The sequence below is a fragment of the Hemicordylus capensis genome, chromosome 2, assembly GCF_027244095.1.
Source record: "Hemicordylus capensis ecotype Gifberg chromosome 2, rHemCap1.1.pri, whole genome shotgun sequence".
NCBI classification, from domain to species: Eukaryota; Metazoa; Chordata; class Lepidosauria; order Squamata; family Cordylidae; genus Hemicordylus; species Hemicordylus capensis.
Window position 1 is genome coordinate 340,210,826 of NC_069658.1, and position 27,643 is coordinate 340,238,468.

General features: G+C 44.2%; 1 protein-coding gene across 3 annotated transcripts; it reads left to right on the forward strand.

Moving 5' to 3' along the window:
• The first annotated feature begins 2,806 nt into the window (after nt 1–2,806).
• ATOX1 (antioxidant 1 copper chaperone) lies at nt 2,807–26,793 on the forward strand. 3 transcript variants are annotated; one of them, XM_053295702.1, is made up of 4 exons: nt 2,807–2,969; nt 7,938–8,013; nt 12,318–12,489; nt 26,534–26,793. In XM_053295702.1, exons 1-3 carry the CDS (start codon nt 2,964–2,966, stop codon nt 12,440–12,442), a joined length of 207 nt encoding a protein of 68 aa, XP_053151677.1. In that variant the 5' UTR covers nt 2,807–2,963; the 3' UTR covers nt 12,443–12,489; nt 26,534–26,793. The 3 variants fall into 3 exon arrangements, with proteins under 3 accessions (XP_053151677.1, XP_053151676.1, XP_053151675.1); XM_053295701.1 differs by lacking the exon at nt 2,807–2,969 and adding an exon at nt 6,306–6,411 and having other exon boundaries at nt 26,606–26,793; XM_053295700.1 differs by lacking the exon at nt 2,807–2,969 and adding an exon at nt 6,324–6,411.
• The last annotated feature ends 850 nt before the right edge of the window (nt 26,794–27,643 follow it).

The following is a 27,643-nucleotide window of genomic DNA, read 5'->3' on the forward strand; positions in this document are numbered from 1 at the left end:
TAGAGTTTTGCACCTCCCAACATTTGTCTGCCAATATGCTACTTTTTTTTATTGGCCCTGCTTCTTTACTTTTAACAGTAGCCTGCTACATACAAGTTAAGTAGGAAAAACCCTTCTTGGCAAGTGGCTGAAAAAGCATCACCTGTTTACAGCGTGAGCCTAAGTATGTTCTTTCAGACATAAGCCCCAAAAGCTTTGGAAGAGTATTCTTCCTCCCTTGAAAAGAGTTGTTTGATTGTTCTTATTGTTTTTAGTGTCTTGGCTTTACTGTTTTGCAATGAATTGTTAGCCGCCTTGGCTTCCTTGGAAAGGCAGAATATAAAACAAACAAAACTTCCTGAGACTCATTGCTTAATCTCTTAGCCCAGGGGGGTTCTTAATCTTGGGTCCCCAGATGTTGTTGGACTATAACCCCCATCAATTTTAGTTGTGATTAAGCTGCTCTTGCTGTTGTGAGCATTAATTGCCCCCTGTATGCAGGATTTGCCTTGATTTGCATTTGAATTAGTGCCAGAACCTGAATTCCAGGTTCAATCCCTGGCATCTCCAGGCAAGGCTGGGAAAGAATCTTGAGTTAGATGGACCAAGGGTCTGACTCTGTATAAAGCAGCTTCCTATGTTCCTAAACAAACAAATAAAGCAAAGAGTCCTGTGGCACTTAAAAAAACCAATGGTAATTTATACTTTATAAGCAAGTGTGGACTTGAGTCTGTCATCAGATATAATTATTATCTTCAGTTGTGTGTGTTCAGTGGCGCTCTTACCCCAGACTTCAGGTCACTACTGGCCCGCACTGTGCTAGTTGGCCGAATATTTATGACCTATGCTGAGTGCTTTAGAGACAGGGGGAGAGTGAGGAAGAAATATGTGGGATGGGAATCTGTTAAGTTGTGTGTTGGAAGGTTTCTGCTACTGCAAATTTGCATAAATATACCTGTTTTATATTCTTACATTCTTGTGAGTTCAGTTGCTGTTTGTGCCCTCAAATACCCACATGTTAAAAATACTGTGTTTGTCATTGTGTGTGTGTGTGTGTAGGGTGATTATGCTTAACCTGCAAGGGGGGGTCCAGCAAGGGGGAGGGGCTCCAATGGCCTTTAAGTCCAGGCTCCAAAATTACTTAAGTGTATGTACATATAAGGTAAAATGTGCCATTGAGTTGGTGTTGACTCCTGGCAATCACAGAGCCCTGTGGTTTTCTTTGGTAAAATACAGGAGGGGTTTACTATTGCCTAGTATGAGATGATGCCTCAGCATCTTCCTAGATTGCTGCTGCCTGATATAGGTGTCTGGGAAACATAACAGCGGGGATTCGAACCAGCAACCTCTGGCTTGGTAGTCAGGCCATTTCCCTGCTGCGCCATTAGGTGGCTCATATGTACATATATTCTCTACTATATAATGTGGGGGGAAGTAATTAGCGAGGTCAAAAGATTATGAAATGCAGTGGCTAACAGTGGCCTGTGATATTTCTATGCAGAATCCAAATGTATGTATGATAAGAAAAGAAAAGCATTCACAAGATCAGTCACTGGTAATAATAAACTATTCCAGCAGTCCTGATTAAGTATTAATTGAGCAGTATCCATTTGCTGATACATTCTAGTTCAGCACTTTCACACCAAAGGCTCCTGTTGAAATGTCCATGTGGAACTATGAGGACTTTGAGGTCAACAGCTCAATAACGGATAGAAGATATTTTAAGTGGGAGACTGAGAGCACAATCCTACACATGTTTGTTCAGAAGTAAGCTCCAGTGAGTTCACTGGGATCGACTCCCAGTAAATATGTGTAGGATCGCAGCATTTCCTCATTAGTTTTTGACGCCAGCATTAAGACCATAAGAACAGCCCTGCTGGGTCAGGCCCAAGGCCCATCCAGTCCAGCATCTTGTTTCACACAAAGGCCCACCAGATGCCGCTGGAAACCTATGGGCAGGAGTTGAGGGCATGCCGCCTATCATGCTGTTATTCCTCTGCAACTGGTACTCAGAGGCATCTTGCCTTTGAGGCTGGAAGTGGCCAATAGCCCTCCGACTAGTAGCCGTTGATAGACCTCTCCTCCATGAAGTTATCCAAACCCCTCTTAAAGCCATCCAGGTTGTTGGCTGTCGCTACATCTTGTGGCAGAGAATTCCAACTTTGTAGACTTTTTCTGATCCAGCAGGGCTCTTGTTTGTATGGCATGTTATATTATGTTCTCTGCATTATGGAGATAAGATTGTCCTATTTTACCGGATAACAAATAACTTTAGTAGAGAATGCTTTCTTTAATACATCCTTCCCCAGACCAACTTTGAGATAAAAGACCAAGGCATACAGTATGGCTGCATGGAACACCTTTTGTAAAGCTAGCATACTATACGAGACTGTACAAAGTCTTTACACTTATATAGTGCAGAAGTCAAGATGGGCACCTTAAGTTGCAATTTCCATGTTTTAGAGTACAAGTGGAAATTGCAAGCGTCATCATTGTAACTTCACAATCACAAGAAATATGTATAAACTAATAATGTTTATTCAAAGGCAACTACAAAACCCATGCAATCATATCTGAAGAGATCAGCTTAGCTACCACTGGCAATTGGCAACTGCCCTCATTAAGGTTTCAGATACCATTTAAAGATACAGCAACACTAAATAATTAGAAAGCATTTTAGTTCTCATCTTAAACCGCAGGTTTTCGGATTATTAAATTGTGGCAACGCGGACTAGAAAGAAAGGCTCTCCCACTGGAAGTTCTCCCTCTAGTGGCCCAAAGAGCAAACTGCGCTTTATTTGGCTCTCCCCGCCCTCTCACGGATAAGAAGAAAAAAATCTGCTACAGGGGAGGCTTTGAGGAGGTGGGGTAGCGGTCGGTGGGAGGAGCTCGGCCTGGTGGCCTTTCCCTTCGCAGAGGCTCGGAAAGAGCTGACTTACTCCGCTGAACGGAAGGCTTGGAGGCTTCCAGGAGCAGCCGCTGCCATGCCGGTGGGTGACCTCTCACGCTCGAGGCTGAGCTTGGGCTGGGGGCCTTGAGGCAGGGGCGCGGGTGGCCGAGGCTGGGTGGGAAGCTACACAATAGAAGATGGGAATTGAGACTGCTGCCTGCTGCAGTTGCCACATCGGCTCCTCCACCCGCATCAGTCCTTGGTTTCTTGGGTCTGGGCTGGGAAGTTGCTCTCTTTCTATGGAGAGTCCTATATATTTATTTATCAGCTTTGAGGGCCTAATTTACCCCTAGTGCTCACTGCCTGTGATGCCTTGCAAAAATATCCCACCCGCCGCAGGAGAAGGGTGACCCTAACCGTGTGGTGCCCTAGCCTCTGCATCAAGGGACCAGAGCCATGCCTTGCTACAGGATTCCTTGTGAGGCCTTGGTTGAATCACTTATACTGTTCTTCTTGTCATTTTAAAAATCTCAGGTAATCTTGAAATACTGATGAAAGCTTTTTTTTTCTGTGATCCTGTTGAAGATAATTGCTTATTCCTGGGATCTAAAAGAACTTGTTCTTGTACAATCACAGACAGGACAGCTATACATGCTAGAGTGTTGTTGTTTTTTTAATTGTGCTCTGTAGCCCTTGTCTCCTCCATAGAATGGTCCCACACAGAGTGGGAAAACCCTGCTAGTTCATTGGCTTTATTATGCATGTAGTGCATAAGCTTAAATTTAGCTTTCCAAGTAGAAATAAGCTATTAGTCTTTTACTTGCTGGGTGACTCTTGGCCAGTCACTTCTCTCTCAGCCTAACCTACTTAGGAACATAGGAACCTGCCACATACTGAGTCAGACCATTGGTCTATCTAGCTCAGTATTGTCTTCACAGACTGGCAGCGGTTTCTCCAAGGTTGCAGGCAGGACTCTCTCTCAGCCCTATCTTGGAAAAGCCAGGGAGGGAATTTGGAACCTTCTGTTCTTCCCAGAGTGGCTCCATCCCCTAAGGGGAAGATCTCATAGTGCTCACATGGAGTCTCCCATTCAAATGCAACCAGGGCAGACCCTGCTTAGCTAAGGGGATAAGTCATGCTTGCTACCACAAGACCAGCTCTCCTCCCTCCACTTCACAGGGTTGTTGTGAGGAGAAACTTAAGTATGTAGTACACCACTCTGGGCTCCTTGGAGAAAGAGCAGGATATAAAAATGTAAAGAATAATTTTTAAAAAATGTCTCAAGACCCATACTTGAAAACTGCTGTCTTTCACAAGCTACAAGTGTGAAGAAGCCCTTATTCTATGTAGATCTTAGTGGCACTGATTTGAACCCTTGGAAAGATCCTTAAGAGTTTGGCCTCTCTCATGGCATCGAGGTTTCCATCCATTTCTACACACACCACACCCTCCAGAGAGTGTTTGTGGTTTAGATTTCAGACCAGTTTTGCCCTATGAATTGCTAATTGCTAGAGGTGCCTAGAAAAACTGGTTAGTTGCTTAAAGCCTGACTCTTAAAGCCTGCCCACCCCTGACTCTTGAAGCCTGCCCACCCCTTCCTCTGTTGTAGGCTCCTATAACAGTACACAAGAAGCCACAGAGATATGTTACTCTCTCAGGGCCAAGCTGTTTACTAAGGATGCAAGCTTTGTCATGGGTTTTATCATCCTGGGACAGCTCCTACTGTACTTCCTACAGTCTCATTAGCCTTTCTAATGTAAACTTCTGCTAACAGGCTGTGTGGTAATTAATTGCGCACCTTAAAGCCACCAAGTGATACAATATTTCCTCATTAGGTTGATTGAAGAAATCTTTATGGGTTGTAGTCTTGTACTTTTAACTTTAAAAATGCATTTACTGATTATGGCAGTGTTCAGTGATTACTTGTAAGAACTACACAGATGAAAGAACCACCCTTTCCGAGGACGCTCACCAGGTTTGTATTGTATGTCCTGGCAAGATAGCCAACATTCTGACACTCTTGCTAGCCTTCTCAAAGCAGAAGTGGTCTAGCAGGCCTTAAAAATTGGTTATAGCTTGATAAACATATTTTAAAAATGTGAGTTTATTTAGCTTTCTTGAAAGATGCAACATTTGAAAGCTTTTGTTAACAATGGCCTGGTTAAAATATAAAATTGGAGTGTGTGTGTAATATATATATATATATATATATATATATATATATATATATATAAAATATAATTCTCTAAGGCGTACCTGTGGCTAATCTGATGCATGGCAGCTCTTGCGAGAGTTCTGGTGCAAGAGAGTTGCCGGAAGGGTAGCTGCTGCTGAGGAGGGAGGGAGGTCGAGGAGGAGGCAAAGAAAGAAAGACGAGACATTGAGCAACAACATCTGTCTCTGCCGAGTCTCCTCATGAGGAGGATGGCTGAGCCGGGGCGTAAGACTGCACTGAGGGCCACCTGTACAGGCCGGAAGGGAGGCCCCGGCTCTGCTGTCCTCCTCACAAGGAGACTCAGCAGCAGCGGATGCCATTGCTCAATGTCTGAGTGGGGGACAGTTGGCTGGGGGGAAGACTGGCTGAGCGGTCAGTGTGAGCAATAAAGTCCTAGAGTGCAGATTCTCTGTGCAGGATAAGTGTGTGTGTGTGTGTGTGTGTGTGTAATGTAAGAGCTTAGGTGTTCTGTGGCAAATGGTGCATGGCAAACCCCGCCTACACAGTGCTTTACCAATCAGAGGTTATGGAGCAGGATTACTGTGGTGATTGGGCAATGGGAATTCTATATGCAGATAGGGAAGAGGAACCTGTGATGGTTTAGGTCAGTTGGAATGTAGCTGTTATTGGTAGGAAGATTGTATAGGAGAGAAGGATCTAGATAGGATAGAGGGCAGGGGTTTGCCCAGAGAGGGATTGTGAGGGAGGAAAGATCCCCTTCAGGAGAAGGAGGCTGCCACTGTGCGAATTAGATGAGGAAACAAAATCTGTTAACTCAGGGAGAAAGAGAAAGAAAGAAAGAAGGGAGGGGAAGAAAGAGGGGAAGAGTGGGTGGAGGAGAGAGAAAAATGAGGGGAGGAAAGAAAGAAGGAAGGGTGAGGGACAGGCCTGGGCCTGTCAGCGATTTGAGGGGAACGAGTGGCCATGGTGGCAGCGAGGAAGGGCCCAGTCAACCATCACCACTGCTTAGAGTTACAGAGGCCATTGGTGCAGGCAGGCAGGCGAGGGACAGGCCTGAGCCTGTCAGCATCCTGAGAGGAACAAACAGCCATGGCGGTGGCAGTGAGGAAGGGTCCCATCAACTGCTGCTGTTACTCCTGTGGGGAGGGGCAGAACAGGACACGGGTGAGGGTGGGGAGGTGTCTCGGGTTAGGGGGCTGCATCTCGGCCAGTTGGCACCAGCAACACTGCAGCCGTGACCAAGAGGGGTGAGGGGGATGAAGCAACCGGATGGAGGAACAGCTAAGTGGGTGACAGGGATGGAAGCAACAGGATGGAGAAGAATGAGAAAGAGCGTAGCTCTGATGAGGGTGGAGAGAACTCTGAGGTGAGGGGAGCAATCAGATACTAGCGTGCAGATGCTCTGCACAGGTTAAGCTAGTAAAAATTAAACTAGGGATGTGCATGAACCTGTTCCGAGGCCCTTTTATGGGCCTCCAAACAGGTTTGAACGAACGACATTTCGGCTGGATTGAAGGCAGGGGGGATACCTTTAAGGGCAGAGGAGGGTGCTCTTATCCCTCCCACCATGTTTCCCCCATCGGTGCTGCACTTTCTAACAGTCTGGTGGGGCGGCAGCATACCTCCCTGCTGCCCAGTTCCCTTGTCGGACAGGAAGTACCTGGCGTGTGCGTGTTGGGTGCGTGCATGCTGAGTGCACAAGCAATGTGCTCGCGCTGACTCACTCCGCGTACTTCCTGTCACTTCTGGTCTGATGAGGGAACGGTGTGGCAGAGAGGTAGGCTGCCACACCGCCAGACCATTTGAAAGTGCAGCGCTAGCAGGGGAAACGTGGCAGGATGGGTAAGAGCACCCTCCCCTGCCCTTAAAGGTATCCCCCCTGCCTTTGAACTGGCCCCCGCCAGTTCCATGCACATCCCTAACTTAAACATGCAGTGCAGCCCTATAGACACTGCCTAGGAGTAAGCCCAGTTAGGCACAGTGGAATTTGCTTGTAGGCCTGTGCTGTTAATCTCTTATATCTGAACCTATCAAATATATTTGGTTAAAGAGGAGGGATAGTATCTCTTAATATATTATTTCTTAGGTCAAACATTATAAATGTATCCCACTCGATCATACACCATATGCTTGTTTTAGACTTTATTTTTGCCAGAACTGGCTCAAAGTGTGATCACAGACACTGCGATCCAGTCCCTGGGTCCAGAGGATGTCATCCTGTATCCTAGGAGGATCATCCATTGTACCTACCTGCTTGATATTGTATATTCCTGTTGATTTTTCTCTTTAGTCTGCTCAGTTGTCAAGTAATAAATATTTATTCCATATAACAAATAGGATATTTATTCATTATCTTGTTAAAATAAGCTGCTTTGCTCTGTATCCAACTACTATCACTTGCTTCTGGAAAATGTTTGGTTCTTAGTGGTCTATAAACAAAGGCACATTGACTGAAATGAGCAAAAGTTCTAAATTAGTTGGCTGCTTTGTGTTTCTGGAGTGACTGATTGAGCAAGGCAGGAAAGTTATACAATATAGGAGAAGCAGCAACAGTGAAACAGAAAGCAGCAACATTGGAAAGAAAAACATTCTCTTATGTAACTTGCAAGTAAATAAGAGTGGGCTCTTTCAGACTATCAGAAGCAGGTGATTTGGGGCTTGGAAGAGTTCTTACTCCATACTGAGCAGATTTGTGGTTACTTTAACTGACATGAACTTGAAGTTGTTCTCTGTATAGATTGTAATATATTGGGCAAAGCATCCAGATCTAGTCAAGGTCAAATTTTGATCATAATTTGTGTGTGTGTGTGGGCAGGTGGGGAGAGGATACTGTCCTAGGGTTGTTCACTAAGATCCGTTTCAATGACTTTCCCAATATTCTGGTGATTTCAGAAACGTGAGTTCTTCGTTGACATGACTTGTGAAGGGTGCTCCAATGCTGTCTCTCGTGTTCTCAACAAGCTGGGAGGTGAGTGGTACCTAATTACTCAAGGTTCCTTGACTGGCATTTGTATCACCCTGCAAGTTCACCTGCTTGTATTGTATGAGAAGACAAAACTCCTTTTGCTGTTTGTAGAATATATTTTGACTTGCACGTGAATTCCTGTAGCGGCCTTCAAGTATACCTGTTGGACTGCTGTCTTCCTGCAATATGAATCACAGTCTTCTGTGCAATAAACTAGAACTATGAACACTTTTCCAACTCCTACGCTGGACTATTCAACTTATAGGTCCTCTTCTCATTAAGAGATGAAGGAGCCTGCTTCGAACATGGATGGCCTTTCCAGTGTTATCTCTGTTTCTTTCTCTGCTGAAGTTAGAATAGCAAGCAACTTCTTGAAGACTGACCTGCACCTAATACAGGTAGTTAGTTGGACAGTAACTAATTTATTGATTGTTGGTGAGAGAATGTTTAACTTGCATCTCATGTCTCTTGGTGAGGAAATATAAATCCCCCTTGTGTCTGGCAGATTTCCTGTTCTAAACTGTAACAAATTGTCCAGTCACTTACACTCTTTTTACAAACTTTAAAAGCTTAATTCCTTATTTATACTTAATATCTTTGGTATTTAATACTTTTTGTATTGTGCATTGTGTTAATTGTATTGTAAACCACTTCAGGATTATTTTAATGAAAAGCAATATAGATATCAAACAATAAATAAACCCTTTAAAATCATTAGTGAGTTTGTGCTCTGCAGAAAGAGATCTGAATCTATTGCTGTGTTTATCTTACCAGGAAGCTGCTCTGTCTTGCTTCACATGAGTGTTTGTGTTGGGATAGTTGTTGTAAAACCCTGAAGGGTATCCACAGCAAGGTCCCTCCACGCATTAATGGCTTTCTTATGTAGATGTTAATTCCATGTTAGACTATATGAGACCATGTGTGTCTCAGTCATACTATATATACATTTTGCTCCATGTACATGTACTGAGAAGCTGGTACTGTGGTTCTTTATTGTTACATGTACATGCGGTGTATTCACAAAGGAAAGCTGCATGGAATCCCCATGTAAGAGTATCAGAAGTGTACCTTACTACACCAAAATGACTTCCATGTTGGAAATCACAAACTTCCATAGTCTTCCTTGATCATTATTTTTAAAAAATAATTTTTTTGAATAGAAAACTTTGTGTCAGGGAGAAAGTGTTTGCTTAGACTTTCTGCCTAGTATCTAGGTTCTCTCTGAAGGTTAGCTGTGTGTAGGTATTCTTATGTTTGTGGATTTTTTGGTACAAAGTTGCATTCAGTCTTGTGAACACCCACCCCACCGCCACTACCCCTACTGGAAGCCTGAAGCAGTTTTGTCCAGCTGTAGGCTTACCATGACTGAACAACAGGATTTGGGTTTGTTTTTTGAGGGGCAATCTCTCTTCCTGAAAATCAAAAAAGCACATCCCACTAAGAGCTAAATCAATATTAATAGTTAAAATTGCATTCTTGCTTCAAAAAGCAACACAACTCTTCAACTCTGCACATCTTCACTATTCAGTTTATGAACTTGAAACATATTGCCTGTTCCAGTTGTGCTCTGCAGTAGGAACAGAAGGCACACTGTGATTAAAACACACACACACAATTCACATCTTAAATTACTTCACTTCTTGTATGGTGCTGTGCCCACAAGTTGTATCTGGCTTGAAGTGATTCAGATGTTCCCCTGAGCGCTCCCAAGACACTGTAGAGTTCCGAGGAGCCTAACTAGGTCTGAAATCTCTATGTAAACTACTCTGGGAACTTTTTTAAAAAAGCAGTATATAAATATTTGTTGTAGTAGTAAATCACTTTTTAGAACTGCCTGTGACTCTGTGGAGGACAATGTGATGTGATCAGTGAGGGCACAGCTGCAGATGATGATGATGATTTTACATTTATATCCTGCTCTTCCTCCAAGGAGCTCAGAGTGGTGTACTACATACAGTGAGGGAAATATGTATTTGATCCCCTGCTGATTTTGTCCGTTTGCCCTCTGACACAGAAATGACCAGTCTATAATTGGAATGGTAGGTTTATTGTAGCTGTGAGAGACAGAACAACAACAAACAAACCCTCAAAAGCCCAGTGCCCAAAAGTCAGCGATGGATTTGCATTGTAGTGAGGGAAATAAGTATTCAATCCCTTCACAAAAGGGATTTTCTATGGGATTAAGGTCTGGAGACTGGCTGGGCCACTCCAGGACCTTCATGTGCTTCTTCTTGAGCCACTCCTTTGTTGCCTTGGCTGTGTGTTTTGGGTCATTGTCATGCTGGAATATCCATCCACGACCCATTCTCAATGCCCTGGCTGAGGGAAGGAGGTGCTCACCCAAGATCTGACGGTACATGGTCCCGTCCATCGTCCCTTCGATGCAGTGAAGGTGTCCTGTCCCCTTAGCAGAAAAACACCCCCAAAGCATAATGTGTCCACCTCCATGTTTGACGGTGGGGATGGTGTTCTTGGGCTCATAGGCAGCATTCCTCCTCCTCCACACATGGCGAGTTGAGTTGATGCCAAAGAGCTCGATTTTGGTCTCATCTGACCACAACACTTTTGCCCAGTTCTCCTCTGGATCATTCAGATGTGCATTGGCAAACTGCAGACGGGCCTGTACATGTGCTGCCTTGAGCAGGGGGACATTGCGGGCACTGCAAGATTTCAGTCCTTCACGGCGTAGTGTGTTACCAATTGTTTTCTTGGTGACTATGGTTCCAGCTGCCCTGAGATCATTGACAAGTTCCCCCCGTGTAGTTCTGGGCTGCTTTGTCACTGTTCTCATGATCATTGCAACTCCACGAGGTGAGATCTTGCATGGAGCCCCAGACCGAGGGAGATTGACAGTTATTTTGTGTTTCTTCCATCTGCGAGTTATCGTGCCAACTGTAGTCACCTTCTCACCAAGCTGCTTGGCGATAGTCTTGTAGCCCAGTCCAGCCTTGTGCAGGTCTACAACCTTGTCCCTGACATCCTTCGACAGCTCTTTGGTCTTGGGCATGGTGGTGAGTTTGGAAGCTGAGTGATTGCTTGCTTCTATGGACAGGTGTCTTTTATACAGGTACTGTAACAAGCTGGGATTAGGAGCACTCCCTTACAGAGGGTGTTCCTCATCTCAGCTTGTTACCTGCATATAGTGAAAAGACACCTGGGAGCCTGAAATCTTGCTGGTTGATAGGGGATCGAATACTTATTTCCCTCACTACAATGCAAATCCATCGCTGACTTTTGGGCACTGGGCTTTTGAGGGTTTGTTTGTTGTTGTTCTGTCTCTCACAGCTACAATAAACCTACCATTCCAATTATAGCCTGGTCATTTCTGTGTCAGAGGGCAAATGGACAAAATCAGCAGGGGATCAAATACTTATTTCCCTCACTGTACTTGAGTTTCCCTTTCACAACAACCCTGTGAAGTAGGTTAGGCTGAGAGAGAAGTGACTATTCCAGAGTCACCCAGCTAGTTTCATGGCTGAATGGGGATTTGAACTCGGGTCTCCCTGGTTCTAGTCCAGCACTCTAACCACTACACCACGCTGGCTGATGATGTCAATGGCGTAGCAGCAGGGGCATAGCAAGGTTGGAGTGGGCCCAGAGACAAGATTTTAAAATGGGCCCCTCGCTGATATACACACACAAACACACTTCACAATATATCGTGCACTCACACCCCCATTATGAATACGGTGAATATCTAGTTCACATTGAATCTAGTTTTTTTACTCTCTGCTCCTGCTGATCTCCAAGAGACTCAACATAATTCATAGGGGGTGCAACATGGGTGGGTGGGGAGTCATGTGACGTGCCTCTGGGGGGTCCCTTGACGTAGTGGGGCCCCAAGATGACTGCCTCCCCTTGCCTAATGGTAGTTACGCCCCTGCGTAGCAGGGAGCATACAGCTACCTTGGGTGTCAAGCCCTCCTAAAGCATGAGAAGCTTGCTGTCCCCACTGTAAGGGGAAAGGGTTTATTTCCTAGCATTGGCTAACAAAGGAAGACTAAAAAACTGAAGTTCTCTCTTGGAATAAGACACACATTTTGCAAGATATATTTTATTACCTGCCTATTTTTCTGCCCTTTCAGACTAGAGATTTTACTTTATTTGTTTGGCATATTTTTTATAATACCCAAATCCATGTCTCTGGGTGGTTTACAATAAAATAACATGGATTAAAACAAAATTAGAACGTTAAAACAATATTTAAGAACTAGGTTGAAGGGCTGATGGTGAAGAAATGTGTTTTGTTTCTTGTTAAAATGCTTAGTGTACCTTTTGCATATTTTATTTCTTCTTTCCATTCCCAGGTGTTCAGTTTGATATTGATCTCCCCAACAAGAAAGTGACTATCGATTCTGAGCACAATGTGGACACCTTGTTGGACACTCTGAAGAAAACTGGGAAAAATGCCTCCTTTGTAGGAGAGAAGTAACTGCATAGGAAGGCCTGGTTGTGGGGAAGCTGCTGTGATCAGGAAAGGTTAGTTGCTACCAATGTTCAAGGAAATGCTAGGGACAGAACTCCACATTGCACACAACTTGCTGAAAGCAGCTTCAATCTCCTTATCCCCTCTGCTGATCATATGTAGTAAAACGCAAGGCACGGTGGGATTTCCCCATGCTTGGTTTCCCCACTCCATTCATTGGCTGAAGTAGAGTTGTGACAGGGGAACTCTTGAGTATTGTAAAGTTGGGGTAACCTGGTACCCCTTGGTTAAGCAGTCCCCAGGAGAAAAGACAGCCACAGTCTACATGATCCAAATAAAGAAATATTTTATTGATTACAATGAAGAGGCATGGCATTTAAGAACACACATGAGTATTCTCACTACACAGAACACACTAGATGGTAACAATGTCTAGCCACTAAAATGTAACTTTTATTGTATAACTAGAGTGGATTTTCTAATATGTAGGTAATTAGCTAGGTAATGAATAACTAAGCAGTTAACTAAACATTCAGCTAACAACTAGGTAAATGCATCTAAGTCACTAACCAAGACTAAGTCCTGTTTAGGATAGAGGAAGAAGGAAGCAAAGAAATAAGATTAAGAGCAGTAACCAGGACTCAAGAATAATCAGTGTCAGAGAAGGGATTGGGGGAAAGTGGGGTGAGGTGAACCCTTGTCTCAACCCAGAAAGCAAGAGACCATGACAATTGAAGCAAAAAAACGGTGACAGGACTAGGTGCAAAGCAGTGTCAGAGAAGAAGGCGCAATGACAAGGATTAAGTGAAAAGCAGAGTCTGAGGCCAAGGAAATCTAGCAGGTTAAGAAGTGGGGGGGGGAGGAAGCTTTAATGGAGAGAGGGAGCATGTCCCTAATTAGCTAAGGGACAGGTTGAGGCTAGTTAGAGGAGGCAGACTTACTCTCCTAATCAAAGCTAATTCCTATTAGAGATGAGGAAAAAAGCAAAAGGGAAAAGGTAGAGAAGCATAGGAACAGAGGAAGCTGCTATATACTGAGTCAGACCCTTGGTCCATCTAGCTCAGTATTGTACACACAGACTGGCAGCAGCTTCTCCAAGGTTGCAGACAGGAGTTTCTCTCAGCCCTCTCTTGGAGATGCTGCCAAGGAGGGAACTTGGAACCTTCTGCTCTTCCCAGAGCGGCTCCATCCCCTGAGGGGAAGATCTTGCAGGGCTCACACTTCTAGTCTCCCAGCAACCAAGGCTGAAGATCAATCTGTGTCAGAGAAGAGGCAAGGGAAATAAAGAGCACTTTGTGTAGAGGGCTGGTGTTGAAGCAGAGAACAAATAAGTGAAGCCGTGGGGAGAGGGATTGCTGAGGCTCCAGCCAAGACACAGGTAGCAGAAAAAGCAAAAGAAGCAGACAGACTGGGCCAGTTCAGAAAGCAGTGAGACAAACTGGGAAAGGTTGGGGAGGAATGGAATGAGTGGAGGACTGCTGGGCTGTCCTAGGGTAAGGTTGTGTGGATGAAGGGGAAGCATTACGTTTTGCAAGCAAGGTCTGTGAAAGTGGCTATCCATGGGTTGCCAGGGGGTCACCAGCATGGAAATGGGCAACTGGAGCCAAGTTACGGGGGTTTAAACTACTGGGATCCGTTTTGGAGGGGTTCTGGTGACTGGAGCTGTTCAAAACTAAGAAAGATGCAGGATCTGAATCCATCCCAGGGAGATCTGGCTGGAATCTACTTATGGCTGGGTAGTGAAAGCCCCAAAGCCTTTAAATTGTCTCCTGGGGCAGCCCTTTGGATTGAGAGTTTCCATAGAGACTCTTCTCTCACCCTGGGGAAGAGTTAGCTCTCTTCTGCAAGGCGTAAGGGCCTTCTCAGTTCTAGTAAAAGGTAGATCTAAAAGCTGCTAGGCTGGCTGGTCCTTAAATGTGCGCACTTATGCATGTGCGCGCATGCATGCATTCATACCTCTTCAAGCATGCTTGGATGGGAAGGGGAATTAAGAGAAGTCATGCAGTAGTTACCTATCTAGGTGAGATGTACTGAAGCCAGGTGTTCAGTCAGTAGAGCAAAAATGGAGTGTGCTGCCTGGATTAGAGAGTGGAGGTAGGGCTTGGGAGTCCCTTTTTAAAATAGGGTCCAAGTCATGTGCTCAGTGCCCATGTGAGTCACTGAACACCATAATATGCTTCTTGCATCAGGGAATAGGAAAAATGGGATTACAAGTTGTCGGACAGAAAACAGGCTTATCTTGATGAACAAAAATGCAAAATACTGGTGTTGAGTTGTTATCTTCTAAGAAGGGGGAAATTGCTTTGCCATCATGGTTAATTGGCAAACCAGTAGGAAAACAATGAGGGCAAAAAGTTGCCAGAAGGTGCCATAAAACCCATACAGGAGGTGGAGATTGACAAAAGAGCTAGTCTGCCTGGGGCAATAGAATGGATCCAAGAGGAAACTGGGCCATTCAGATACTTAAATGCAGGAATGTCAGGAATGTTGCAAACCTACTCTGGAGGGGTCTGAGCAATGGAGACTACATCTTGACTCTTAAAAAACAGTCTCAGGCTGTTGGGAATAATAATAATAATAATAAGCAGCTTTACTGGGAACAGCCTATATTCTGCGATGATACCTATAACAGCAACAACATTGACAATAAAATTCTGGCATCCCAGGTCCCTGGGAAGGACTCGATGTCTGGATAAAACAAACCAGTCAATAACACCTGTCTGACTGTGTAAATTATTATTATTATTATTATTATTATTATTAATTTTATTAATTTTATTCAATTTCTATACTGCCCTTCCAAAAATTGCTCAGAATTGGACTGTACATGAGAACAGAAGTTCTGCTCATTGTGCATATGGAGACAAGCTGCCACTGAATATGCCAATTGTTCGCTAAGAGGCACTTTAATAGTTGAACTGAGTGGGGCCCATCCCACATGTTTGCTTGAGAATAATAGAAAGTAGATACATTGGTGATCTTCCAGGTACTTAGACATAGGACTATTCCTCTTAAAAAATCCTATCCAGGTGTTTGCATTGTTTATTGAATGTACTAAAAAATTAAAATCCCATGCCAACACTACTCATATTCTGCACCCAGAAAAATGGGATTTTCTGACTTGTTAAAAGACAACCAATATGGTCAGAGGAAAAGAGGCTAAAGTGATCAGGTCTCCTTAACGAGGTGGATGAAAGAACTTGATGAAGGCGTATAAAATGAGATAGGGAGTAAATAAAAGTTGATTCATCTTTCTAATACTAGAAGGTCATTCGCATGACTATCTTCTGTGGGGCTGGAGGGAAGGCAGAACACAACTTACCTTTCCCCCACATGATCTTCACCACTCTGGGATTGCTCACTCTGCATGCCCACACAACCAGTGCTCAAGCAGTCCTGGAGCGGCAATGGGGTGGAGGGAAAGCAGACTGTCGCCTCGCCTGCGCATTCCACAGTGCACCTCCCAGCTCTATGAGCTGCCAGCAACCTGAGTTTCCACACAACTGGGGGAGGTGAGGGTGGAGGGTGTGCATGTGCCTTTCTCCCTCACTTTTAGCCTGGGTACAAAACCCACACTACCTGGTAAAGGAGCTCTGGATTGGGACCAATCCTAGTGGTTCTCATGACCAGCCCTACCTGGTCTAGCACTGCCTTACCTGGATAGGGCTGGTCCTGAGAACAACCTCTAGGAATCATCTGATGAAACTGCTGATCATTTCCTGATGATTCAGAAGAGATAAAAGGAAGAACTTCCCATAAAGGAACATAGGCAGCTGCCTTATACAGAGTGATACTATTGGTCCTTCTAGCTCAGTATTACCTTCACAGACTGGCAGCAGCTTCTCCAAGGTTGCAGGCAGGGATCTATCTTGGAGATGCCAGGGAGGGAACTTGGAACCTAGATGCAATTCCCAGAGCGGCTCCATCTCCTAAGGGGAATATCTTATGGTGCTCACACATGTAGTCTCCCATTCAGATGCAACCAGTGTAAACCCTGCTTAGCAAAGGACAATTCATGCTTGCTACCACAAGACCCAGATGTGGTGGTTATTTTAAAAGCGGATTAAACAAATTCATGGAAAGGCTATTGCTGGATCTTAGCCAAGATGATTGATTGATTGATTGAATGAATGAATGAATGAATGGCTTTATTACAATCATTGATCAGTTATATATACAAACAGATGATACTACATTCAGATAAGAAGTAAATCATACAGAATACACCAACATAGAAGCCTCATGTAACAACATGCTAAAAGAAGGGGCTGGAGGTTAGCTGTAGATGGATCTTAACAGCAGCTGCACAAAATTTGGCAACCTTGTAGGTGGTAGGTTTCTTATCTGCAAGGAGGAGTGTGGCGTAAAATTCAGCAGTCCGGCTGGGAAAGCGTGATAGCAAGGGAGAAATAAGACTGCACTGGCTATCATTATAAAAAGGACAAAAGAGGAGCACATGGTGGACAGCTTCCGCCTTACCTTAGCCACAGGGGCTTAACCGACCAGCCAGAGGGGTTTTCAAAAACCTTCCAGATAAAACCGTGGTAATGCACCATATCTTGCTCTGAGGAAAACCCTGTGATGGCTTGGTAAAGAGAGGGAAAATAGATAGATATCAGGTTCCCAGTTAAAGTCACCAAGGCACACTCTTGTGGTCTCTGGGCTGGAGCTTAAATCATTCTGCTGTTCAATGTCCAAGACCCTCTGTTTGAGGATCTCCTTGGCCTGACTATAATCTAATAATGACAAATGTTCAGCAGACAGGCCGAGTGATGACAATTTACCATCGGTGCCCGTGTCCAGGTGGGATTGAAACCTATCGGCCAACATAAGAGAGATCAATCCTAGAGGGGAGAAATGTATCCTAAGCCAATAACTGAGGATTAAAAATCCATGCTTTTGTTTCCACCCTCTGGAGGCCAGTTTCTAACCTCAGTGCTGTGTTGGAGATACATCGAGGGGCCCTGAATATTGCTCTAATAAACTTGGATTGGATTATTTCTAGTGGCCTATAGTTAGGGTAGGGGCCCTGTTGTGCACCATACAAAAGTTGGGCCAATGATTTCACAGCAAATAATTTTAATGCTGCAGGGAAAGATGGTTAAGTGGAATCTCCACTTTCAGAATCTGCATGCCACTGAATATGTTGCTAGAAAGCAATCACAGGGGAGAGTTATTGCCTTTAAGCCCTGCTTATGAGCTTAAGAACAGCCCTGCTGGATCAGGCCCAAGGCCTATCTAGTCTAGTATCTTGTACCCACAGTGGCCCACCAGATGCCTCTGAGAATCCCACCACAAGAGGTGAGAGCATGCCCTCTCTCCTGCAGCTGGTATTTGGAGGCATCTTGCCTCTTAGCCTGGAGGTGGCCTGTAGCCACCAGGTGCCTCTTTGGGCTATCTGGCTGACCACTGAGAGAAAAAGGATGCTGAACTAGATGGCCCTTTGGTTTAATCCAGCAGGCCTTCTGATGTTCTTATTGTACAAATAAATCCAATGATGTGTGCTTTCTTTTTACGATTAGCAACAGCTTATGTTATGATAACTGAGGAGAAAGGAGCATTGCAAGGCACTGGAGCCCTGCTCTCTTTCACTGTTGGAAATCACACTTGGCCCTCTCAGGCACACCAGCTTTTTGAGCATTTTGATTTGAGCAATATTACCCTCATGTTCAGTAGCTAGAATTTGGCTTTGAGCAAGCTAGGTAGTTAGTTGAGGCTTTTCTGGATGGTAAACAGTGGCTGTCTCTGTGCAGGACCCAGTGCTGGAAGCTGAGCATCCAGTCTGCTACTACTTAGGAACATCAGCAGCTGCCATATACTGAATCAGTGAGTAGGGAAAGTAGTACTGGATGCCTTGGTTGGAATTGTTCTAGTTCAGCCATTTTGTATGTTGTGTGGGAGTGTAAGGGAAGGCTGGAACTTAAGAATAACAGGAAACTAGTCCTTTTGTAGGAAGAAGAGAGCAGAGCCTGGAGGCTGATACTGATGGTGTTCCTCACAGGAAGGAACACACAAACCCTATGCAAGCAAAAAGCATATATATAAACAAGAAAACATTGGGGAAAGGGCAAGCTAAGTTTATTAGGGCTAGTCTTTGCTAGGGTTTGATTTCTGTCTGGCTAAAATTTTGTTTTTGACAGTGCAGTTTGTTTCAGTTGTGCCTAGAAAGACAGTAGGTAAGGGATTAGCTGCAGGTGGGTGTCACAGCTTGTGGGAGGGGCCACATTCCTGAGGAGCCTCAGTTGGAAAGCAGCTCTTGAGAAGACAAGGCTCAAACCAGGGGAGGTGGTTTGCAAATAGATATTGAAGGAGTTTTGCATGGAATTTAGTGGGGAAGTATTCAGGAAGGGACACAAGCAGTACCCTATTATCACAAAGGAGACACCCAGGAGAAGGTGAGTACTAGCTCACTTTTGTAATTTAATTATTTACTTATTATTTAACATATTTTTATACTGCCCAAACCTGATGTGAACCTGGGTGGTTCACAAAAAAAAGAAAAAGTTAAAACACTAGTTAAAATAAATAACAAAAATTAAAACACCAGTTAAAACAAGGTAAATGATACAGCAAAAGTTAAAACACTACAACAATTCAAACCTTAAACAATTTTAAACAGTGTTAAAACTATTAAAACAATATTTAATTAAAAGCCTGGGTGAGTAGATGCATCTTTAAAGACTTTTAAAAAGTTGTCAGAGATGAAGAGGCTCTTATTTCAGCAGGAAGCGTGTTCCAAAGCTTTGGGGCAGCAGCGGAGAAGGCCTGTCCCCGAGTAGCCACCAGACGAACCGGTGGTAACTGCAGACAGACCTCTCCTGATGAGCGCAGTGGGGTTCATAATGAAGAAGACATTCTCTTAAATACCCAGGGCCCAAACCATTTAGGGCTTTATAGGTTATAAAGAGAACCTTGTATTTTGGCTGGAAAACTTATTGGCAGCAAGTGCAGATCTTTCAAAACGGGAGTAATATCGTCTCTCCTGGATGACCCAGAGACCAACCTGGCTGCCGCATTCTGGACCAATTATAGTTTCCGGACTACACACAAGGGCAGCCCCACATAGAGCGTATTGCAGTAATCCAGTCTGGAGGTTACCAGCATATGTACCATTGTTCTGAGGTTGTTTATCTCAAGAAATGGACGCAGCTGGCTTATCAGCCGAAGCTGTTAGAAGGCACTTCTGGCCACTGTCTCAACCTGGGACACCAGAGAGGGGCTTGGGTCCAGAAGCACCCCTAGACTGCATATTTGTTCCTTCCAGGGAAGTGTGACCCCATCCAGAACAGGCAGATCAAACTCATCTCCAGAGTTCTGACCCCGCACAATGAGTACCTCCGTCTTATCGGGATTCACTCTCAGTTTATCCCTCATCCAGCCCATTACCACCTCCAGGCAGGCATTTAGAGAGGTTATGCCCTCTCCCGATGAAGTTCACATGGAGAAATAGATTTGGGTGTCATCTCCCAGCAGTTTCATGTAGATGTTAAACAGCATCAGAGACAATATGGAGCCCTGAGGGACACCATACAAAAGTTCAGATTTTGTAGAACAGTCTCCAAGGGACACCATCTGGAACTTGCCCGAGAGGTAGGAGCGGAACCACTGCAAAGCAGTGCCTCCCACTCCCTACCACCTCAGATATTCCAGAAGGATACTATGGTCAATAGTATTGAAAGCCACCAAGAGATCCAAAAGGACCAACAGAGTCACACTTCCTCTGTCAGTTCTCAATTGGAGATCATCCATCAGGCTGACCAAGGCAGTCTCCACCCCATAGCCCACCTGAAAGCCAGTTTGAAATGGGTCTAGATAATCAGTTTCCTCCAAGACTGTCTGGAGCTGGGAGGCAACCACCCTCTCAATTACCTTGCCCAGCCACGGAAGGTTGGAGACAGGCCTGTAGTTGCTCAACTCTGAGGGATCCAAGGTAGGCTTCTTCAGAACTGGTCTAATAATTGCCTCCTTAAGAGCATCCTGCCTTCCCTCAGAGAAGCCTCTACCAGCCCTTCTACAACAATCCCCCTGCCATATAGTATTAGCCATGTCGGGCAAGGGTCGAGAGAACAGGTGGTAGGTTGCACCATTCCAGTCAGCTTGTCCACATGCTCAGGAGTCACAAACTGGAACTGATTCAACTTAACCGCACAAGAGGAGTCACTGGACACTTCCACATCAGACACTGAAGTAATTGTGGAGACGGAGTCTAAATTGGCCCGATTACAAGAGATTTTTCCACAATGCATTCATTAAACACATCACAGGGGGTAATCAATGGTTCCAGATTCTGATTCCAGGGAGGAGGGATACATATTAGCCCTCTCACAACCCTGAACAACTCCGCCGGACGTGAACTTGCGGATGCAATATAGGCAGAAAAGAATAGCTTCTTTGCTGCACGTATCGCTTGAGCATAGATTTTCAAATGCGCTCTATGTTGCAATCTGTCGGATTCGAGTCGAGTCTTTCTCCACTTTGCTCAGTCATCCACCTTGCCGCTTCAGCCCCCGTAGTTCTTCCGTATACCAAGGGGCCAGATTTGAAGTGGGTTGGAGAGGATGCTTAGGAGCGATCATGTCTACTGCCCCGGTGAGTTTGCTGTTCCAGTTCTCCACCAGGGCATCAACAGGATCGTTGGCAGAGCCAACACTAAATTCCTCCAAGGCTTCTTGAAATCTTAATGGATCCAATAACCTTCTAGAGTGGACCATCCTAATAGCCCCTTCAACCCTGCAAAGATGGGAAGTGATTGCGAGTCCAACCTTAACCAGATGGTGGTCCATTCTTGACAATGGGGAAATCTCAGGAGTCCCCACCCACGGAACACTACCCTGATCGGAGTGAAAGATTTATTTATTGTTTTATTTATTTACTACATTTTTATACCACCTTTCTGCCTTGTCAAAGGCACCCAAAGCAGTTTACAATATTAAAAGAAGCAAATAACAGAGTAATACAATGTTGTCTCAGTCTGTTGGTCTTTTCTGAAGCTGAGGACAAGAACTCCCTGGCCTGGGTGCATCCTTTCATGCCTTCCTTTCAGGGCATACTGGTCTTTCAGTACTCCTGGGAAGGTGGTGGGGTGGGGAGGGGCTTCCTCAACAGTCCTCACAGGCCAGAGCTGGTCTCTGTGGGGGCCAATGTTGTGCTCTCCCCTGGCCTGGGAGCTTCCTTTCTTGCCAAGATCAAATCAAGCGTGTGACCAGCACTGTGCCACAATAAAAATCCAATTCAGCTTATATGCGAGTGGAGCACTGCCAAGGAAGTCCAACATAGATGCGCTGGACTGCTCAAAAATGAGGGGACTGGTAAAAAGGAAGCTGAAAAGGAAAGGCAGGAGGGTCAAATCACAAAGAAAGCATAGAACTTATTCAAGACCAAAATAATAGAAATTCAGTTGAAATGTATACCAAGAAGGAGAAAAGGTACCATGTTCAAGAGGACACCAGCGTGGCTAACAAGTAGCATCAGGGAAGCTATAAAAAAGGAAGAAGACTACCTTCAGAAAATAAGACTACGAAAATAAGAGAATGAAGACTATCTTCAGCCCAAATAAAGAGAAGAGAAAGGAACATGAAGAGGCTGTTCTCCGGTGCAGCCTAAGGCAGGCTAGGAAAGACCACCCTGGGTTAGGCTGTGTATGAGAACTGCTGGGGCCTGCTCCTAGCAAGGCAGTGCTACCTAGCCCCATTTCATAGCCTGGGGAGTGAGTGTTCCCTTTACTCAGGCTAATGGATTGTGTGTTCGCTGGGGCTGTATTGAGCCCCAGTGGACACAGAGATGGGCGCTTAGAGTGTCTGTCTCTTGGGGGAATCCCCCAGTGCATTGTGTGTGTTATGGGGTGCATTGTGGGGTCTCCAGTGCCTCGGATGCATTGTTCTGGCTTCCAGAGCTTCCCACTACGTAGCGCGGATCACCTGGAAGCACAGTCTGCACTCCCAGCAACATGGAATCGGTTGTTTGGGAGGAAGGTGAGTTTAGCAAGCCTTCCTGCCCACCATCCCACCCACCCAGTCATGTGAACAGCCTCAAACTATGGTGAAATAAATGCAAGGAGACAATAATGGATGCAAAAGAGAGTTTGAGGAGTATATAGCTAGAAGTGTCAAGGGGAATAACAAAAACACCTATAAATATATCAGAAGCAGAGAACCTGCCTTAGATGAGGGTGTGAAAGGGATTATTAAAGAGGATAAGGAGATTGCAGAGAAGTTGAATTAGTTCTTTTCATCTGTCTTCACGGTGGAGGATACTGAGCATATACCCACTCTGGAATGAGCTTCTTGGGCTTGGAGGATGAAGAACTGGGCAAATTTGAATCAAAATAAGATAGAGGTACTGACTGGGGGTGGGGGTTCAGACTGGAGAGATGGTTTAGATCTTCTTGTTCTGGATTGGGTTACACTGCCCCTGAAAGATCAGATATGTAGCTTGGGAATGCTCTTGAACCCAAAGCTCTCCCTGGTTTCTCAGGTTGAAGCAGTGGCCAGGAGCACTTTTTATCAGCTTCAGCTGATATGTCAGCTACATTCATTTCTGGAGGTAAATGACCTTAAAACAGTGGCACTTCATTTATTTATTTATTACATTTACATCCCACTCTTCCTCCATGAAGCCCAAAGCGGTGTACTACATACTTAAGTTTCTCTTTCCCAACAACCCTGTGAAGTAGGTTAGACGGAGAGAGAAGTGACTGACCCAGAGTCACCCAGCAAGTATCATGGCTGAATGGGGATTTGAACTCAGGTCTCCCCAGTCCTAGTCTAGCTCTCTAATCACTACACTACGCATATTCTGGTAACCTCCAGGCTTTATTACTGTAATGCACTCTATGTGGGGCTGCCTTTGTATGTAGTTCGGAAACTACAATTGGTACAGAATGGGGCATCCAGATTGGTCTCTGGGACAACATGAAGGGACCTCATAACACCGATTTTAAAAGAACTGCACTGGCTGCCAATATGTTTCCTGGTGAAATACAAAGTGTTGAATATTACTTGCCCTTAACTGTTAACGGCTTGGACCCAGGGTTTTAAAGAGAGCACCTTCTTTGTCATGAAACCTACCTACCACCTGTTAGATCTTCTGGAGATATCCAGTTAAGATTGCCACCGGCTTGTTTGGTGGCTTTCTCTGTGGCTGCTTTGGGGTTTTGGAATATGCTTCCTGCTGAAATAAGAGCATCTCCTTCTCTTTTTGTTCTCAGGTAGACCCTCAAGACTCACCTGTTCTCACAGGCTTTTAATTAGAATTTTAATAATTTGTTTTAATAATTGTTTTATGTGATTTTGTTGTGTGTTGTAGATTTTAATCAGTGGCTTTTTATATTGTGTTGAACTTTGTACACCGCCTAGAGATGTACATATCAGATGGTATTTTTAAAAAGATAAATAAATAATTTGATATGCCGAGAGGACATTCTGCCTTGAAAAACTAAAAATTTAACAAATCGCCAGGACCTGAACAAATCGCCAGGACCCAAGAATTGTGAAGAAACTCAAATGTGAAATGACTGATCTCCTAGCAAAAATATGTAACTTGTCCATACAATCAGGCTCTGTACCAGAGGATTAGAAAGTAGCTAATGTAACTCTCATTTTCAAAAAGAAATCCGGGGGGATCTGGGAAATTGCAGGCCGGTTAGCTTTAACTTCTGTGCCGGGTAAATTGATGGAAAGCCTACTTAAGGACAAAAATTGTTAAACATATAAAAGAACAGGCCCTGCTGAAAGAGAACCAGAATGGTTTCTGCAAGGACAAGTCTTGCCTCAGTAAACTTTTGGAGTTATTTGAGTGTGTTAACGGGCACGTGGATAAGCATGATCCAGTTGATATAGTATACTTGGACTTCCAAAAAACCTTTGACAAAGTTCCGCACCAAAGGCTCTTGAGGCAACTTAGCAGTCATGGGATAAGGGGACAGGTTCATGTGTGGACTGGTAACTGGTTGAAGGACAGGAAACGAGGAATAAATGGACAGTTTTCACAATGGAGGGAAGTAAGAAGTTTCTGTATTGGGAATAATGCTCTTTAACTTGTTCAGAAATTATCTAGAAGTTGGACTAACCAGCAAAGTGGCCAAGCTTGCAGATGACACTAAATTATATAGCTTGTTAAATAACCTGAAGGGGAAAACCGAGGATTTCCTTGTAAAGTATTTATTAGCCGATGAAGATTCAGCAATTTCTAGAATAGTTGCTAAGTACTGTTATGTGGTTTTTAGAATAAGAGTTTTATAGTTATGAGTGTTTTTTAAAATTACCATTTTGGGGTATACATTTATACTATGTTTTAATTTTAAGGATTTTATGTTATGTCATTTACTACTGTATATCCCTCTTTTGGTCATTGACCGTAAACAAAGTAAGTAAGTTATATAGGGTAGTGAAATCCAAAGCAGTTTGTGTGGAGCTCCAAAAGGATCTCTCCAAACTGGGGGAGTGGGTGACAAGATGGCAAATGTGGTTCAATGTAAGCAAGTGTTAAGTGATGCATAAACTTCATATATACACCGATAGGGTCTAAGCCAGGCATCCCCAAACTGCGGCCCTCCAGATGTTGCTGAACTACAGCTCCCAGCATCCCTAGACACAATTTTTTGTGGCTGGGTATGCTGGACGTTGTAGTTCAGCAACATCTGGAGGGCCGCAGTTTGGGGATGCCTGGTCTAAGCTGTCAGGGACTGACCAGGAGAGGGATCTTGGGGTCATGGTGGACAGCTTGTTGAAAGTGCTGACACTATGCACGGCAGCTGTAAAAAAGACAAATTCCATGCTAGGGATTATTAGGAAGGGGGTTGAAAATAAAAATGCTAATATAATACTCTTATACAAATCTATGGCCACATTTGGAGCAGTGTTCCCTCTAACAGGGATTCCCAGATGTTGACTACAACTCCCATAATCCCCAATCAAAAGCCATTGCAGCTGGGGATTCTGGGAGTTATAGTCAACAACATCTGGGAATCCTTGTTAGAGGGAACACTTATTTGGAGTACTACGTGCAATTATGGTCACTGTATCTTAAGAAGGACATTGCAGAACTGGAAAAGGTGCAGGATAGGGCAACCAAGGTGATCGGAGGCCTGGAGCACCTTCCTTATGAGGCAAGGCTACAAATTTTTAGTTTGGAAAAGAGGCGACTATGGGGAGACGTATAAAATTATGCTTGGAGTAGAGAGAGAGGACAAAGAAACTTCTCACACACATTCACTCACACTCACTTACTAGAACCAAGAGTTATCCCATGAAAGTGAAGGCTGGGAGATCTAGGACCAACAGAAGGAAGTACTCTTTCGCACTGCATATAATTAATCTATGGAATTCTCTGCCACTAGCTTGGATGGCTTTAAAAGGAGCTTAGACAAATTAATGGAGGACAGGTTTATCAATGGCTACTAGTCTGGTGGCTATAGGCCGCCTCCAGCCTAAGAGACAAGATGCCTCCAAATACCAGTTGCAGGGTAGCAACAGCAAGAGAGAGGGCGTGCCCTCACCTCTTGCCTGTGGGCTTCTCAGAGGCATCTGGTGGGCCACTGTGTGAAATGAGATGCTGGACTGGGTGGGCCTTGGCCCTGATCCAGCATGGCTGTTCTTATGTTTTAAGGCCATTGTATACTTGAGTGGGCACATTCCAGTCAACTGACTAATCCAAAGTGAACTGTGACCGAAGGCTTGAGTAATAATAATTACCTGCATGCATTCCATTGTCCCTCTGCAACCATGAGGACAAGAAACTTAAATCGAAAGTAAAATATTCTGCAACATGCTTATTGCCATGCAGATTCTTAAAGCTTCCTCCAATCTGCATAGCGATCACCCTTAAAGAGGTGTTGTGATCTTAGAGCATATTGTCCTTTGAGTACAGTTTTTCTGTTTCTCTTCTTTTTTCTTTTCTTTTCTTTTCTTTTGCTGTTTATTTTTCTGGGACAACCTAGGGAGAGGGAAACTGTGCCAATTGATTACTTAAACGATCCAGTGTACCAGGGACTCTTCTACTTGATGCCTGCCTGGGATTTCAGAAATTGGGAATAGTGTGAGATGTTTGACCAGCAGGTGGTGATCTTATCTAACTCTCTGCCTCTTCTTGATTTTGTAGCAATGCTTAACATGGCTCCAGTAAGAAGGTGGCTGTTTACTCTTCTGTGCAATTATCTTCCTTTGACTGCAGTTGCTCTGCCAGATGTTGGAGAAGAGAGGAAGGGTGGAAGGAAGAAATGGCTTTCAGGGCAGAGGGGGAAGGACTAAGGTGCATTTTGACCACAATGGCCCAAGTCATCTCCTACAAAACATAGTGTTTGTGCATTTTTCTTTCTGAACTTGAAATAAAGCAAGGAGCTGCTGCTTTTTTCCAATAAATACCATGGCTCTTGGTGTTTTTTCTGTGCTCTTGGGTCTGCTTTGGTTGGCAGGGGGAAAGCATTTAAAATTGAGGGTGCACATTATTTGGGGAGTATCCTTGCCTTTGGCAAGACAATTTTCTTGTGCTTTCTGGGTATAAAACTATAGTCCACCCTGAGATAAGTGATACATCTGAAAACTATAATAACTGAGCAACTCTGAAAGCTAGAGAAATTTCAGTAGTTTGACCTCACTATTTTTGCAGTCCAGTCACAGTCAAAAACACATGCCACAATCCAGGACAAACTTAGGCATGATTAAGTCCCATTGATTCCAATGGAACTTAAGTGGGCTTAACTGTGTACTGGATTGCAGCCATACACTTTTTTGTGTGCCTCCAACATAAATGCTTTTCAACGTTTATTTAATCCTTACTTGGAAGTATTCAGGATGTGCACTGGGGTGATGTTAGCACTGCTGAAGGAACTGTATCTTTTGGAACTTTCTGGCTGTTATAAATTCAGTTTCTCCACTGGATCATTTTGGTGAATGTCGAGTTGCTCTGTTTACCTATTTTAATAGCTTCTCCTTATGCTTCCTTCCAACCACTGATGTATGGAAACTTTGAATTTCTATTTTGAAGTAATCCCTTCCTAGTTTTTGTGTATGGGTCTTATAAGTGAGCAGAATGGAACCAAAATGCACAGAGACACAAGTGCCTAATTTTAGTCACCAGTAACAGAATAAAGATAAATCAAAGTAGCTGTTATAGCTGGATACTAAACATACTTTGTAGTTCCACCTAATGGCGCAGTGGGGAAGTAACTTGCCTAGGGAGCAAGAGGTTGCTGGTTTGAATCCCTGCTGG

What these genes read in the sequence shown, in the direction of transcription:
- ATOX1 (XM_053295701.1), top strand. Translation starts at nt 6,358, where the DNA reads ATGGAGAAGAATGAGAAAGAGCGTAGCTCTGATGAGGGTGGAGAGAAC. An exon ending in AGGGTGGAGAGAACTCTGAG is followed by an intron (nt 6,412 to 7,937) that starts GTGAGGGGAGCA and finishes TGGTGATTTCAG; the next exon opens with AAACGTGAGTTCTTCGTTGA. An exon ending in TGTTCTCAACAAGCTGGGAG is followed by an intron (nt 8,014 to 12,317) that starts GTGAGTGGTACC and finishes TTCCATTCCCAG; the next exon opens with GTGTTCAGTTTGATATTGAT.